The 15833-nt window shown below is 45.2% G+C and overlaps 1 protein-coding gene across 1 annotated transcript in view; it reads right to left on the bottom strand.

Moving 5' to 3' along the window:
• LOC129852725 (extracellular tyrosine-protein kinase PKDCC-like) overlaps window positions 1-15833 on the bottom strand; it is a 39861-nt gene that overhangs the window by 12064 nt on the left and 11964 nt on the right. The window contains exons 3-5 of the mRNA XM_055918386.1: window positions 11846-12111; window positions 7009-7088; window positions 1738-1845 (exon numbers count right to left, since the gene is read on the bottom strand). Of these exons, the coding sequence (XP_055774361.1) occupies window positions 1738-1845; window positions 7009-7088; window positions 11846-12111 (454 nt within the window). The remainder of the gene's footprint in view (window positions 1-1737; window positions 1846-7008; window positions 7089-11845; window positions 12112-15833) is intronic.

Raw genomic sequence — 15833 nt, 5'->3', positions numbered from 1 at the left:
TGTTTCACATTTTGCTACATAAGACCGAATCCAGGTGGTGAGTCACATGTGTGTACTAGTTAGTATGTGACCCATGAATCAACAAAGAAATAGATGTTTCAGTAGCCCGTAGGTTGTGTTTTTAACTGAGACAGACACATATACCATGTACATGAAGCGGTGTAAGCATCTGTACTTATCCTACCCAATCAGGATCCAGTTGTCCTATGGTCTGTGGGTTTAACTAAGCTTCACAGGACTTTGACAATGGGCCAGATGAGAAGAGGAGGGCAGCTTCAAAGCAAGACCCCACCCCCCCTTTCAAAGCCTCCCAGCCCGTGAATCATTGAGTCCGTTTTTCTCTTTCTCTGTTACTTATTCTCTTTGGTCGTCTTGGAATCTAATACTTTTAAAATTTCCAGACTACTCTTTTTGGTGTTGGAATAAGGAATAGACATCACAACACTGCTCTCTCTCTCTCCCCCTCAATCTCTATCCTTCCACCCTCTCTCTCTATACTGCATAGATATAGATATATATATCAGTGTCATGCCTGGCTGGGCCAGGAGAAGTCCTGGTGATTTACAGGGAGGGTTTACACACCTGCTTGAAGAGGAAGAAAGATGGCAGGAGGGGAGCAGGACAGAATGTCTCCGTGTACGACCTCATCAAGATTTACTGTGTGGAAGTACACACACACACACGCATGTACGCACTCACACACCCGCGCGCCGGCCCCCCTGCATGCGTGGCAACAGACAGCAGTGCTCCGGGTAGTAAATAACTACTGCTATTAGACGCTTTATGGCTGTAATTAATGCTTTATGGAGCGCTCGCTTTCTCTAAATGCAGGACTTAACAGCGCCTAGAAATGACATGATGGGGATAGAAAACAAGGAGAGCAGGGGAGGAGGAGGAGGGCTGAAGGGAAGCATGCACAGGAGTGTAATCGCGGGAAAAAAGCACATGACGCGAGGCCACATTCCACAAGGAAGCCCTGCACGGGCGAACACTAGCCACTGAGAGTGACCCTACCAGTGTTCCTGTGTGATCGTGCAGTTCTGTGTCAGTGAGAGAGGAGCTCAGGTTGGAGACTGGCGAGTGAGAGGCCTACTGGAGCGGCAGTGTCTTTGTAAAGGTTAAGCAGACACTGTGTTCGGCCCCTTGGGCTGTGAGTACTCATCGGTCAACAACTGTCTGGGTTTACTTTACACTGCCAACGGAGCGAGGCGAGGAGACACTGAGGGAGGCCAGGAAGGGAGAGAGAAAGAACATGTGAAAGTAAAAGACGACGAGCAAGGGGCACCAAGTGAATGTAAGACAGTGAAAACAGAATCCTCCGGAATGGAATGGAAAAAGGTGAAAGGATAGAGAAGGAAAGCTGTCGAGCAAAGACGAGAAGGAGACGGACTGAGCGGGAGAGAGAGAGAGCTCACACTCACCTCTCTCCTCCCAATGCACCATGCGATTAGAACACATGTCAGTCTCTCCCATCCCCCATTGAGTTCGATCACGTTATATACATTTTCATATTTTTAATCTCATTACTATTATTTGTCCGGAGTATATCTGATCATAGCTCGCTCTCTCTCCCCACCTCAATCCCCTGGGCACACGCACACACATCTGTTTAACTATCCTTGTGGGGACCAAACATTTGATTCCCATTCAAAATCCAATTTTCCCTAACCCCTAACCCTAACCCATAATCTAATCTAACCTGAACCTGTGTGTGTGTGTGTGTGTGTGCATATTTACCTCTTATGTGTGTCTGTGTGCTGTTCTGCAGGTAAAATCCATTTCTGTACAGGTGCAACACTTTCTCCAACTGAAGCAGCGTCTCATCTATCCCCCATATCAGCTCTCCTGAAACCAACACAGGAAGTAACATTCAGATAGTGCAACACAGTTTAAACTCTACACGCCAAACAAAATTCCACAGAACCAAGGTTATGACCTATTATTATAGCGACATTAAAGCATACCATTCAACCAAATCTGTGAGGAACAAAAATGGCACACAATAGCACAGACAAAAGAGGCCCAGCTCAGTCTTTGAACACGGATCAAGGGACATGGGGCAGTGTCTGTGTTTGCTTCCCTTATAGTAGACACTGATCGGAGGTCGTTAAGCTCTCTGTCTGACTACGAGAGATAGGATCACCAGACCCATCCCCCAGTTCGTACACACACGCACAAACACACACAGACGTGCACAGATGCACATACACTCATACACACACAGCCCGCCCACGTGGCTTGCATCTTCACGGCCTGTTGTGTCCCAGTAAAACAGATCTCAAACACCCGGCTGACATACCAGCACTCTGATGAGAAGCCTGATAGGAGGGAGAGGAGTGAGGAAAAGGAAAGAGAGAGCAAAGGGGAAGAGAGAGATAGATGAGAGAGATATATGAGAGAGAGATATATGAGAGAGAGATATATGAGAGAGAGATATATGAGAGAGAGAGAGAGAGAGAGAGAGAGAGAGAGAGAGAGAGATCCATCTCAGGCATTTAACATGGATAGCACTGAGCCAGTCTATGTATAGTGGTAGCTTCATAGCTTAGCAAAACAGTAACTAGTGAGAAGCCGAGAGAGGGCACCCACACCCACAACCTGGTTGAATCAACGTTGTTTCAACATCATTTCAACAACAACAAAATGTTATGACATTGAATCAATGTGGAAAACTGATTGGATTTGCAAAAAGTCATCACAATACAGACATTTCAGGATTTCTTGTCTCTTTTTCACCCAACTTTTAACCTAAATCCAGTGACATGGTTGAAAGTTTTGTTGATTCACTTCGAATTCCGTTCAAAGGTTTGGGGTCACTTAGGAATGTCCTTGTTTTCTGAATAAAAACAAATTTTTGTCCATTAAAATAACATCAAATTGATCATAAATACAGTGTAGACATTGTTAATGTTGTAAATGACTATTGTAGCTGGAAACGGCAGATTCTTTTATGGAATATCTACATAGGCGTACAGAGGCCCATTATCAGTAACCATCACTCCTGTGTTCCAATAGCACACTCTGTTAGCTAATCCAAGTTTATCTTTTAAATGGCTAATTGATCATTAGAAAATCCTTTTGCAATTATGTTAGCACAGCTGAAAACTGTTGTGCTAATTATAGAAGAAATAAAACTGGCCTTCTTTAGACTAGTTGAGTATCTGGAGCATCAGCATTTGTGGGTTCGAATACAGGCTCAAAATGGCCAGGAATAAAGGACATTCTTCTGAAACTCGTCAGTCTATTCTTGCTCTGAGAAATGCTGGCCTTCTAGGCAGAGTTCCTCTATCCAGTGTCTGTGTTCTTTTGCCCATCTTAATCTTTTATTTTTATTGGCCTGTCTGAGATATGGCTTTTTCTTTGCAACTCTGCCTAGAAGGCCAGCATCCCGGAGTTGCCTCTTCACTGTTGACGTTGTCACGTTCCTGACCTGTTGTCTGTTGTTTGGTATGTGTTTAATTGGTCAGGGCGTGAGTTTTGGGTGGGTAGTCTATGTTATGTGTTTTCTATGTTGGGTTAATGGGTTGCCTGGTATGGCTCTCAATTAGAGGCAGGTGTTTGGCGTTTCCTCTGATTGAGAGTCATATTAAGGTAGGTTGTTTCACATTGTTTGTTGTGGGTGGTTGTCTTCCGTGTCTGTGTATGTTGCGCCACACGGGACTGTTTCGGTATGTTTGTTCATTCGGTTTTTGTGTAGTCTGTTTTCCCTGTTCGTGCGTTCTTCGTGTTACATGTAAGTTCTTACGTTCAGGTCAGTCTACGTTGTTTTGTTATTTTGTAAATCCTTCCAAGTGTTTGTTTTCGTGTTACGTCGTTTGCTTTAATAAATCATTATGTATTCACAACCCGCTGCATTTTGGTCGAATCACTACTCCTCCTTTTCGGATGAAGAGGAGGAGGAATTCCGTTACAGAACCACCCACCAAACCCAGATCAAGCAGCGGGTTAACGGACAGCAACGACAGCAGCAGTGGGTCAAGGAGGATTGGACAAGGGAAGAAATTCTGGATGGAGAAGGACCCTGGGCAGAGCCAGAGGAGTGTCGCCGTCCCAAGGCGGAGCTGGAGGCATCTAAAGCAGAGAGGCGACGATATGAGGAGGCAGCACGGGAGCAAGGCTGGAAGCCCGCAAGTACAACCCAAAAATTTAATGGCGGGGGCGGGGGGGGGGGGGGGGGGGGGGGGTCTAAAGGGTAGTGTGGCGAAGTCAGGTAGGAGACCTGCGCCAACTTCCCGGGCTTACCGTGGAGAGCGAGAGTACGGGCAGACACCGTGTTACGCAGTAGAGCGCATGGTGTCTCCTGTACGTGTTCATAGCCCGGTGCGGGTTATTCTACCTCCCCGCACTAGCCGGGCTAGAGTGAGCATTGAGCCAAGTGCCATGAAGCCGGCTCAACATATCTGGCCTCCAGTACGTCTCCTCGGGCCGGTGCACATGGCACCAGCCTTACGCATGGTGTCCCCGGTTCGCCAACACAGCCCAGTGCGGGTTATTCCACCTCCCCGCACTGGACGGGCTACGGGGAGCATGCAACCAGGTAAGGTTGGGCAGGCTCAGTGCTCAAGGGAGCCAGTACGCCTACACGGTCCGGTATATCCGGCGCCACCTTCCCGCCCCAGCTCAGTACCACCAGTGCCTACACCACGCACCAGGCTTCCAGTGCGTCTCCAGAGCCCTGTTCCTCCTCCATGCACTCTCCCTGTGGTGCGTGTCTCAAGCTCAGTGCCTCCAGTTTCGGCACCACGCATCAGGCCTCCTGTGCGTCTCCAGAGCCCTGTGCGCACTGTTCCTGCTCCCCGCACTAGCCTTGAGGTGTGTGTCTCCAGTCCGGTACCACCAGTTCCGGCACCACGCACCAGGCCTACTGTGTGCCTCAGCAGGTCAGAGTCGGCTGTCTGCCCAACGCCACCTGCACTGCTCGTCTGCCCAGCACCGTCTGAGCCATCTGTCTGCCCATCGCCGTCTGAGCCATCTGTCTGCCCAGCGCCGTCTGAGCCATCTGTCTGCCCAGCGCCGTCTGAGCCATCTGTCTGTCCAGCGCCGTCTGAGCCATCTGTCTGTCCAGCGCCGTCTGAGCCATCCGTCTGTCCAGCGCCGTCTGAGCCGTCCGTCTGCCCACCGCCTTCTGAGCCGTCCGTCTGCCCAGCGCCTTCTGAGCCGTCCGTCTGCCCAGCGCCTTCTGAGCCGTCCGTCTGCCCAGCGCCTTCTGAGCCGTCCGTCTGCCACGAGCCATTAGAGCCGCCCGTCTGTCCCGAGCCATTAAAGCCGTCCGTCAGTCAGGAGCCGCCAGAGCCGCCATCCAGTCAGGAGCCGCCAGAGCCGCCAGCCAGTCAGGAGCCGCCAGAGCCGCCAGCCAGTCAGGAGCCGCCAGAGCCGCCAGCCAGTCAGGAGCCGCCAGAGCCGCCAGCCAGTCAGGAGCCGCCAGAGCCGCCAGCCAGTCAGGAGCCGCCAGAGCCGCCAGCCAGTCAGGAGCCGCCAGAACCGCCAGCCAGTCAGGAGCCGCCAGAGCCGCCAGCCAGTCAGGAGCTGCCCTCCAGTCAGGAGCTGCCCCTCAGTCCGGAGCTGCCCCTCAGTCCGGAGCTGCCACTCAGTCCGGAGCTGCCACTCAGTCCGGAGCTGCCACTCAGTCCGGAGCTGCCACTCAGTCCGGAGCTGCCACTCAGTCCGGAGCTGCCACTCTGTCCTGAGCTACCTCTCTGTCCTGAGCTACCTCTCTGTCCTGAGCTACCTCTCTGTCCTGAGCTACCTCTCTGTCCTGAGCTACCTCTCTGTCCTGAGCTACCTCTCTGTCCTGAGCTGTCTCCTCTATGTAGGAGGGGCCTTAGTGAAGGTTCCTGGACCATGGTCGGGGGCGAGGGTCGCCACTCAAAGGACGCGAAGGAGAGGGACAAAGACAGTGGTGGAGTGGGGTCCTCGTCCACCGCCGGAGCCGCCACCGCGGACAGATGCCCACCCAGACCCTCCCCTTGAGTTGTAGGGGTGCGCCCGAAGTTCGCACCTTGAGGGGTGGTTCTGTCACGTTCCTGACCTGTTTTCTGTTGTTTGGTATGTGTTTAATTGGTCAGGGCGTGAGTTTTGGGTGGGTAGTCTATGTTATGTGTTTTCTATGTTGGGTTAATGGGTTGCCTGGTATGGCTCTCAATTAGAGGCAGGTGTTTGGCGTTTCCTCTGATTGAGAGTCATATTAAGGTAGGTTGTTTCACATTGTTTGTTGTGGGTGGTTGTCTTCCGTGTCTGTATGTTGCGCCACACGGGACTGTTTCGGTATGTTTGTTCGTTCGGTTTTTGTGTAGTCTGTTTTCCCTGTTCGTGCGTTCTTCGTGTTACATGTAAGTTCTTACGTTCAGGTCAGTCTACGTTGTTTTGTTATTTTGTAAATCCTTCCAGGTGTTTGTTTTCGTGTTTCGTCGTTTGCTTTAATAAATCATTATGTATTCACAACCCGCTGCATTTTGGTCGAATCACTACTCCTCCTTTTCGGATGAAGAGGAGGAGGAGGAATTCCGTTACAGACGTTAAGACTGGTGTTTTGCGGGTACTATTTAATGAAGCTGCCAGTTGAGAACTTGTGAGGCGTCTTTTTCTCAGACTAGACACTTTGATGTACTTGTTCTCTTGCTCAGTTGTGCACTGGGGCCTCCCACTCCTCTTTCTATTCTGGTTAGAGACAGTTTGCGCTGTTCTGTGAAGGAAGTAGTACACAGCGTTGTACGAGATCTTCAGTTTCTTGGCAATGGTTGCTGATAATGAGCCTCTGTACGCCTATGTAGATATTCAATTTTAAAAATCTGCCATTTCCAGGTGCAATAGTCATTTACATAACATTAACAATAACATTAACAATGTCTACACTGTATTTATGATCATTTTGATATTATTTTAATTGACAAAAAATGTGCTTTTAAAAAAAAAACAAGGACATTCCTAAGTGACCCCAAACTTTTGAATGTTAGTTTATATAAAAAATATGTGATGTTGAACTGACGTATGTCCCCAGTGGGCACTCACCTGTGGAGTTGACTATCTTGTCCAGTAGGGGTCTTAGAGTGGGTGGGGCACTGTGAGGCAGCAAGTATGTAAAGAAGAACCTGGAAATTAAAATCAACACCTCAGTTTCAAACACAATAGCTGTATTATTTGACTTCAGTTCTTGCCTGGTTTAGATCTTATCAGTCATAAAGATATTGGTTTGTTTTTGTGTATAGTTTGTCCTCCGACAAATCCTAGGTAAGTTTCGGTGTTCTTCAAGGTTTCATTCTAGGACCACTAATGTTTTCACTATATATGCTACCTCTTATGTCATTTGGAAACACAATGTCAACTTTGACTGCTATGCGGGTGATATACAGCTGTACATTTCGATGAAACATGGTGAAGCCTCAAAATTGCCTACCCTGGTGGACGGCGGACAATTTTCTACTTTTAAACTCAGACAAAACAGAGATGCTAGTTTTAGGTTCCAAGAAATAAAGAGATCTGTTGTCGGATCTGACAATGAATCTCCAACGTTGTGTAGTTGTCTCAAATAAATCTGTGAAGGACCTTGGTCTATCTTTCGATGAACATATAAAAAATATTTTAATTTTCAGCTTTTTTTCTGTCTTTGTAACATTGCAAAAATCAGAAACTTTTTGTCAAAATTATGCAGAAAAGCTATTCCATTCTTTTGTCACTTTAAGATTAGACTACTGCAATGCCTTACTCTCTGGCTACCTGGATAAGGCACAAAATAAACTTCAGCTAGTGCAAAATATGTCTGCTAGAATTTAGACTATAACTCACATGTTTATTTGTTATTATTCCAGTGCTAGCCACTGGCTCCCTGTTAAAGCCCACATGCAGTTGTTTTAATGAAATGTTTTAATCATCACTGTATGTCTAATAAATCACTGTGTGTGTTTATTTTGTGATAATACTGTAACTCCAAATATACTTATAGCCCTTTCTTTCAGTCAAATGACCTAGTGGCATGGGTGTAATGATATCAAAATCTTTCATAATTTCAAAATTCATAAACATTAAAAAAAAGTCAGTGTTTCTATGTCAAAGGGTTTTATTATATTTCAGTCTTCTGTGATATAGTGTAATATTGGGATGCAATCTCAAAATTGAATACATTTCAACTCGATATCTGACATAGGTGTGCAGGTGTCTTATTTTTTAAAGCCCATAACCATGTGTGTGAGGTGTATACTTTTGTTTCAAAGTAGATTTCTTTAAGACGACCAAGTAACACACTGTGTGACCCTGGTTTAGCCCACTGCCGTAAAAGGTTATCATTTACATCCCTGAGCCTCTTTTTGACACTGAAATGCTTGGTCTAATCGTGTGCGTGTTGATACAAATGTTAATATATTTACAGACACAGCCCTGATTGGCGGATAGGATCATCCAGACTCTAGAGCAGGGGACGGCAACAGGCCGTTGTTTATTGGGGCACTCTAAAGTTTTTGTAAATAAAATACTAAAATCACCTGGAATTCAGCTAAAAATGTATTTAATTTAAATCTGTTTACCAAGTATTCCCACTAATAAAAAAAGAGACATACAGTGCCCTCAGTAATTATTGGGACAGTAAAGCATTTGTTCTTCTTTTGGCTCTATACTTCAAAACTTTGGATTTGAAATCAAACAATGACTATGAGGTTAAAGTGCAGACTGTCAGCTTTCATTTGAGTGAAATTACAGTACTTTTTGTACATAGTCCCTCCCCCCCATTTTAGCGGAACAAAGGTATTGGGACAAATTTGATTTGATTTCTAAAATCATGCTTTCGGTTTGTCATTATGGGTATTGTGTGTTGATTGATGAGGATTTTTAAAAATCCACTTTACAATAAATCAAGGTGCCTGAATACTTTCCCGAATGCACTGTATATATGTACAGTATTATAACTAATTTGCTTTAGTTGTATTAGTAGTTGTAACAGTAGTTTTTATTAGTAGTAGTACAAAACGTTTTTATGCTGTTAAAGTTGATGTAATTTTTGAAATTACTATTACTATTTCATTGTTATTAGACAGTAGTTGGCATAATATTATTGTTACTAAGTATAGCTTTGGTTCTTTTCATTTGGACATTTGAAAACGAGATTGTGCGTCTCAAGAGATGTCATCATGCAAATGTTTTCATGAATAAATACAATTATAAAGGTATGAAATAATTTACATTTTCAAATACAATCTCTTTTGGGGCTTAGTTGTGGTCAATTGGCAGTGTACCATCCGCTCTTAAAAAATCCTCCCGCGGCTGAATGTAGTTGCCTACCCCTCTTACCCCTTGAAAGTAGGAGGATACATATGCAAATAAAAGATGACTGGTCATTGGTCAGAATAATCAAATCAGATTGTGATGTCATGCTGTGGGCCAAAAATGCCATCCCACCTGAACAGGCTTTTTTCCCCCCACTAAAATGGCATTATCATGACTGCACTGCCCCGTTACGACTAGGGCTGAATTCAAGCCCTTGCTACATACCTACATGGCCCATCCAAATTTCTGCAGGCCCACACATTAAAGATTTCTGGCTACATCCCAGCACAGGCCTCCTTTCGAAGCAAGCAGCTAGATGGAGGGCTAACATGTCCCTAGAAGGCGCATCATGTCATGCCAGACTTTTTTCACTATCCTCTACTTGAGTGGGTTGAGTCACTGATGTGATATTCCTGTCCGGTTTTGCGCCCCCTCGGGCTCATGCGGTTGGGGAGATCTTCGTGGGCTATACTCAGCCTTGTCTCAGGGTAGTAAGTTAGGTCTGTTGATATCCCTTTGCTGGTGTGGGGGCTATGCTTTGGAAAAGTGGGTGGGGTTATATCCTGCTGAGTTGGCCCCTTCCGGGGGTAACTTTGGACAGGGCAACAGTGTCCCCTGATCTCCCGTCTCAGTCCCCAGTATCTATGCTGCAATAGTGATGTGTCGGGGGGCTAGGAACAGTCTGTCCTATCTGAGTTTGAGTTTATTTTTACAGGGACAATGCACATTAATCAACATTTCAGTAAAAGTGACGGTTTTAGCCAGCCGGCTAATTTTCAACCTCAGTCCCTGGTCAGGTTATTGGTATACTGTGTGATCTCAAATTCTAATGTCCTGTCTGGGGCATGTCCTGATCTTAGGCATGCTCCTCTATCTCTTTCTCTCTATGTCTCCACTCCTGCAGGCTCTAGTTTTGTCTTATCTTGATTATTGTCCAGTCGTGTGGTGGAATGCTGCAAGAAAAGACCTAGTTAAGCTGCAGCTGGCCCAGAACTGAGCACCACGTCTTGCTCTTCATTGTAATCAGAGGGCTGATATAAATACTATGCATGCCAGTCTCTCTTGGCTAAGAGTTCAGGAGTGACTGACTGCATCACTTCTTTTTATCAGAAACATTCATGTGTTGAAAATCCCAAATGGTTTGCATAGTCAATTTACACACACACTTACCCCACCAGAAATGCCACCAGGGGTCTTTTCACAGTCCCCAAATCCAGAACAAATTCAAGAACGCGTACAGTTTTATGTAGAGCTATTATTTCATGGAACTCCGTTCCATCTCATGTTGCTCAACTGAACTGCAAACCTGGTTAAGAAAAACAGATAAAGCAACACCTCACGGCACAACGCCTCTGCCCTATTTGGCCTAGATAGTTTGTGTGCATGTATTGATATCTAGGCTACATGTGCCTTTTGTAAAAAAAATAACAAATAAATATTGGTGTAGTTCTGGCCTTGATCTCTTCTTGTCTAGTAATGTTCTGTATTATGTCATGTTTCATGTCTTGTGTGGACCCCAGAAATAGTAGCTGCTTCTTTTGTAACAGCTAATGGGGATCCTAATAAAATACCAAATACCTCCCGGAAGGACCTGAGCCCTAGGACCATGCCTCCGGACTCCTGGTCTGACGACTCCTGGCTGTCCCTGTACCAGTCCATCTGGTCGTGCTGCCGATCCAGTTATGCCTCCGGCTATGGAACCCTGACCTGTTTCACCGAACGTGCTACTTTGTGTCTCTCTCTCTCTCTCTCTCTCTCTCTCTCTCTCTCTCTCTCTCTCTCTCTCTCTCTCTCTCTCTCTCTCTCTCTCTCTCTCTCTCTCTCTCTCTCTCTCTCTCTCTCTCTCTCTCTCTCTCTCTCTCTCTCTCTCTCTCTCTCTCTCCTCTCTCTCTCTCTCTCTCTCTCTCTCTCTCTCTCTCTCTCTCTCTCTCTCTCTCTCTCTCTCTCTCTCTCTCTCTCTCTCTCTCTCTCTCTCTCTCTCTCTCTCTCTCTCTCTCTCTCTCTCTCTCTCTCTCTCTCAATGCTTGGCTATGAAAAGCCAACTGACATTTACTCCTGAGTTGTTGGACTGTTGCATCCTCTATAACCACTGTGGTTATTATTTGACCCCGCTGATCATCTAAACGTCTTGAAGAACGATCTGGCCTTAATGGCCATGTAATCTTATGCCCTCCACCTGGCACAGCCAGAAGAGGACTGGCAACCCCTCGGAGCCTTGTTCCTCTCTAGGTTTCTTTCTAGGTTCTTGCATTACTACGGTGTTTTCCTAGCCACTGCTTCTGCATTGCTTGCTCTTTTGGGGTTTTAGGATGGGTATATCTGTATAACTCTTTTTTGGCAACTGCTGACGTAAAAAGGGCTTTATAAAATCCATTTGATTGAATTTGATTGATATCAACAGAACCACTCTAATCACACTATGATGTAACTAATTCAGTGGATGCTGATGACCCTTTAAAATCAGAGGAAGAGCTCATTGTCATGGCTGAAATGCAACTAACCCAACCCACCCTCCGATTTCTCCCTCCCCACCAGCCTCCACTGAAATAATTTGATTATCATTTAACATGGCAGAGGTCTTGCTCCTCCTCACCTGTAGGCGTTGTAGAGGTTGCGCTTCTCGTTGATGCCCAAGCAGCGCCCTCTGCTGCAGGGGAGGGTGAAGTTGCGGGCGGGAAACTCCATGACGCAGTTGGAGGGGGAGCAGGGGGCCTCCTCTGTGCTGGCGTCATCCAGGTCTGTGACTTTGAGCTCCCCAGCCACCAGGACAAACTGGCGAGGCCTGAAGTCCAGCAGGGTGACAGAGCCCAAAGGGGAGTGGGCCAGGTAGTGGAGCAGACGCACTAGACTCAGACAGATCTGCAGTAGAGAGCGAGAGAGGAAGAGTTTGTGAGTGTAACGTTGACTGTTCATTTACGATTCACTTTTGTTTTATTTATTTCTTTTCACTTGCTTTGGTCATATAAAACATGTGTTTCCCATGCCAATAAAGCCCCTTTTGAATTGAGTTGAATTGATAGAGAGTGAGAACGGTGGCTCCATGTCTAAATCTGTTCAGGGTACATGAATCTACTTCTGTGCCAAATGTGGAGCCCTTATCGTAAAGCAGTCCAGTTAGAGTATCCGCCCTGAAATTGTAAGGTTGGAAGGGATTTAGTGTATTTCTGTAGCAGATAAGAGAAATGACAGTGGAGATGAGTCAGTCTGTCATTATTTCCCTGATTCCATCTCTCTATTCCATCTCTATTCCATTGCATTGTTCTCTTTTCCACTGCATTATTCTCTTTGGGGTTGACTGAGAGCAACCCCCCCCCCCCCCCATTTCCTCTGTGAACACTCATAAATCCCTGAGAGAACCACATGAGTCTGTGTGTTTGTGTGTGCCCCTCTCCCATTGTGTGTGTCCAGGGGTCGAGGGTAAGGGCTGAAAGGGGCAAGGAAACACGTGAAAGGGGAATAGACACCTATATTATACAGACTATAAACCAAACATCTACGTTCCCAAGAGCAGAGAGGGGAGTGAGACAGAGAGAAAAGAGGAGGAGAGGAGGAGGAGCTGAACAGCTCATTTCTTTTCAAGCGAGACAAAAGCTGTTTTTAATGTACTGTGGATTAAGAGTGAGTGGGAGAGGTGAGACAGAGAGCACTGAGGCGTGACTTAGGGGCTGGAGTCTCTTTCTAACCCTAGTGAAGTAACAGTAGTTTTGCATTCCTCCAGCACTATGTCACACTATGCTTAAATGGGCAATTTGCAGTTGCTACATACATACATACATTAATCATATGTATATAAAAAAACACTGTACAGCCTCAAAACATGGTAAAAACTATAATGTTGATATCATGGATGAATTTGGGAGTGGTTACATTTCTCCAGCACCATCCCTCAGCTTTTTACCGAAACAGTGGTGAGGAATTAGCGTTCTTGTTGTTTCAACTGCTGATTGCCCCTTTAAATACTGGGTCATTTTTTTTATTGATTTGATTGATTGGCATAGGTTTTTAGAGTACCCTAACTATTCTGTCATTCTATTTGACCATACTGCGTATTGTAAATACTGCAATACAGGTTTGATAGAATGTATCTATAAGTTATCATTTCCATAAATGTAAATGAGCCTGACGTGAAGGTTGACAGACAGACTGCTGGGTGGGTGTGGTTAGTGGGGAGGGAGGGAGGGGTTAAAGGGGATATGGGTGTGTCTGTCTCACTGACAGGGGCTGCAGGCCAGGGCCATCAAAGCCTTTGTCAACGCTCACAGGAAATGGTTACAGACCTAAATGGAGCATTTGAAATTCAGTGGGTTTACAGCGCGCCTCCCTAGAGTCTATTAATGCCTCATACGAATTGCAAATGCTCCGGGAAAAAGCATATTTTTCTTTCATTTCGCACTCCACATTTCAAGGGAAGGATCTTGGGTGACAAGGGAGGCAGACCTGACGCTTATGTTGTGGGGAAACAGGAGCAACCAAAAAACAGCACACACTGATGCTGCATGAACACACACAGCACACACAAGATCCAGAGATAGTAAGTGGTGACACCCCATTGAAATAGTATTATTATATTTAGGTAATAAAAATATAAAAAATAATCTCATTGAATTTGTCTAACCTCATGCTCTGTTATTGCATTACGGTAAAAATCGAGTTACATAGACAAAAAAACAATACATCTTGTTTGAAATGCAATGGTTTCTCTCAAAGCCTGACAAAGTCCTTTTTCACTGGGCTTCAGAACCACTGAGTGAACCACAAAGACATTTACAGAGCCACTCATAGAAAAGCAACTGATTTCTACGTGCAACTTAAAGTGATTTAAACGCTGTTTCTTTCATACTTACAAAAAGGAACAAGCACTAGGAACGAGTCTTTTAAAGCGTGGTCGATGTTTAAAAGTGGGAATTATTTACATTCTACTTGCACTAAGCCAGCGTTTCCCAAACTCGGTTCTCGGGACCCCAAGGGGTGCACGTTTTGGTTTTTGCCCTAACACTACACAGCTGATTCAAATTATCAAAGCTTGATGATTAGTTGATCATTTGAATCAGCTGTGTCCTGAGGAACGAGTTTGGGAAACCCTGCACTAAGCACTGGGTATTGTTCTTTGTGGAAGTACTCACAGGCTTGGAAACTCGTGTGGCAATCATTCAAGGCCCAGGAAATCAAAGTGGAAAGTTATCTCAGTTGATTTATTTACCAGAAGGCTGATGTTAGTGGCGGTCGGTGCCATTTAAGATGAGGGAGGACGATTTTTTGTATTTTTATGAGCATGTACTTATTTCTATTAGCTACAGCATACTGGATACCTGTCATTCATATTCCATTCACCCAGCTCAATGTAACATCGATTGGTTTAGGCTACTACATGATACTCAAATTTTCCCTGTACCCATCATGAGGTTGCTACAAGCTAGGAGGTTGAGGGAAAAAATTGAGCAATCAAGGTTGAAAGACAGTGACACATTCAATACCACCTTGCACACTATTGGTTGCATCTAGCTGATCTAGGGTGTGTAATCATTAGTTGGAAAGTTGCAAACAAAAGTTTCTATTGGACAAATTCAGTTATGTTTTCCTTGTTTTTGCTCCCTTTGCTTCCATTTAAGAAATGTTTTTCAAAAGACTCAGCAGAATGAAAACACCCTTGATCATCCGCACTTTCAAAGAGACCTTTCTTAACCAAAGCTTCATACCACATCCAAACAGCATCATCACTTTGATCGTTATATAATTGCTTCTTGCATCTACGCGCTCTCCTCATCTCACCTTCTCCCTTAGCTTGTGGACTTCAGTGCACAACACAAAAGCTGTCTATGACCAGGCAAAAAAAACTTTCCAAATCTTCATACCATAACCGCTAACTGCTACACACAGCCTACATCGTTGTCAGCATATTAGCTAACATCATAGTCAACATACTAGAACTAACGTGTTCGTAAACCCACTACAATCATGCAGTACAGTGTACAGCAAGCAGTTTAGCAGTTCACCGGAAGGCCCTGGTGGCTAATTAATAAAATCAAAAGCTTACCATGACTTGGAAGAGTTCCAGTGTTGGGTAGCCATAGCCAGCTAGCTAACATAGCATCCCTCTCTGTTTGAGCTGGGTGTTTGAGTAGGCTAAACTTGCTAGCTGCATTCGTTAGCTAAGTAAGTGAAATTGAAAGTGAAAAAACACAAAATAGAGCTCGCTCTTGCTTCTCCTTCATTTTGAAGAAAACCATTCATTCAAAACTGTTCTATTGTCTTTCTCTTTGAGTCAACTACTCACCACGTGTTATGCACTGCAGTACTAGCTAGCTGTAGCTTGTGCTTTCAGTACTAGATTCATTATTTTATCCTTTGATTGGGTGGACAACATGTCAGTTCATGCTGCAAGAGCTCTGATAGGTTGGAGGACGTCCTTCGGCAGTTGTCATAATTACTGTGTAAGTCTATGGAAGTGGGTGAGAACAATGAGCCTCCTAGGTTTTGTAGTCAATATACCCAGAGGACGGAAACTAGCTGTCCTCAAGCTATACCATGGTGCTACCCCAGAGAGTGCTGTTGAGGCTACTGTAGACCTTCATTGCGAAACA

The sequence above is a fragment of the Salvelinus fontinalis genome, chromosome 1 (assembly GCF_029448725.1).
Source record: "Salvelinus fontinalis isolate EN_2023a chromosome 1, ASM2944872v1, whole genome shotgun sequence".
NCBI lineage: Eukaryota > Metazoa > Chordata > Actinopteri > Salmoniformes > Salmonidae > Salvelinus > Salvelinus fontinalis.
Note: the sequence above shows the minus strand (reverse complement) of the source record. Positions and strands in the feature narration are given on the sequence as shown.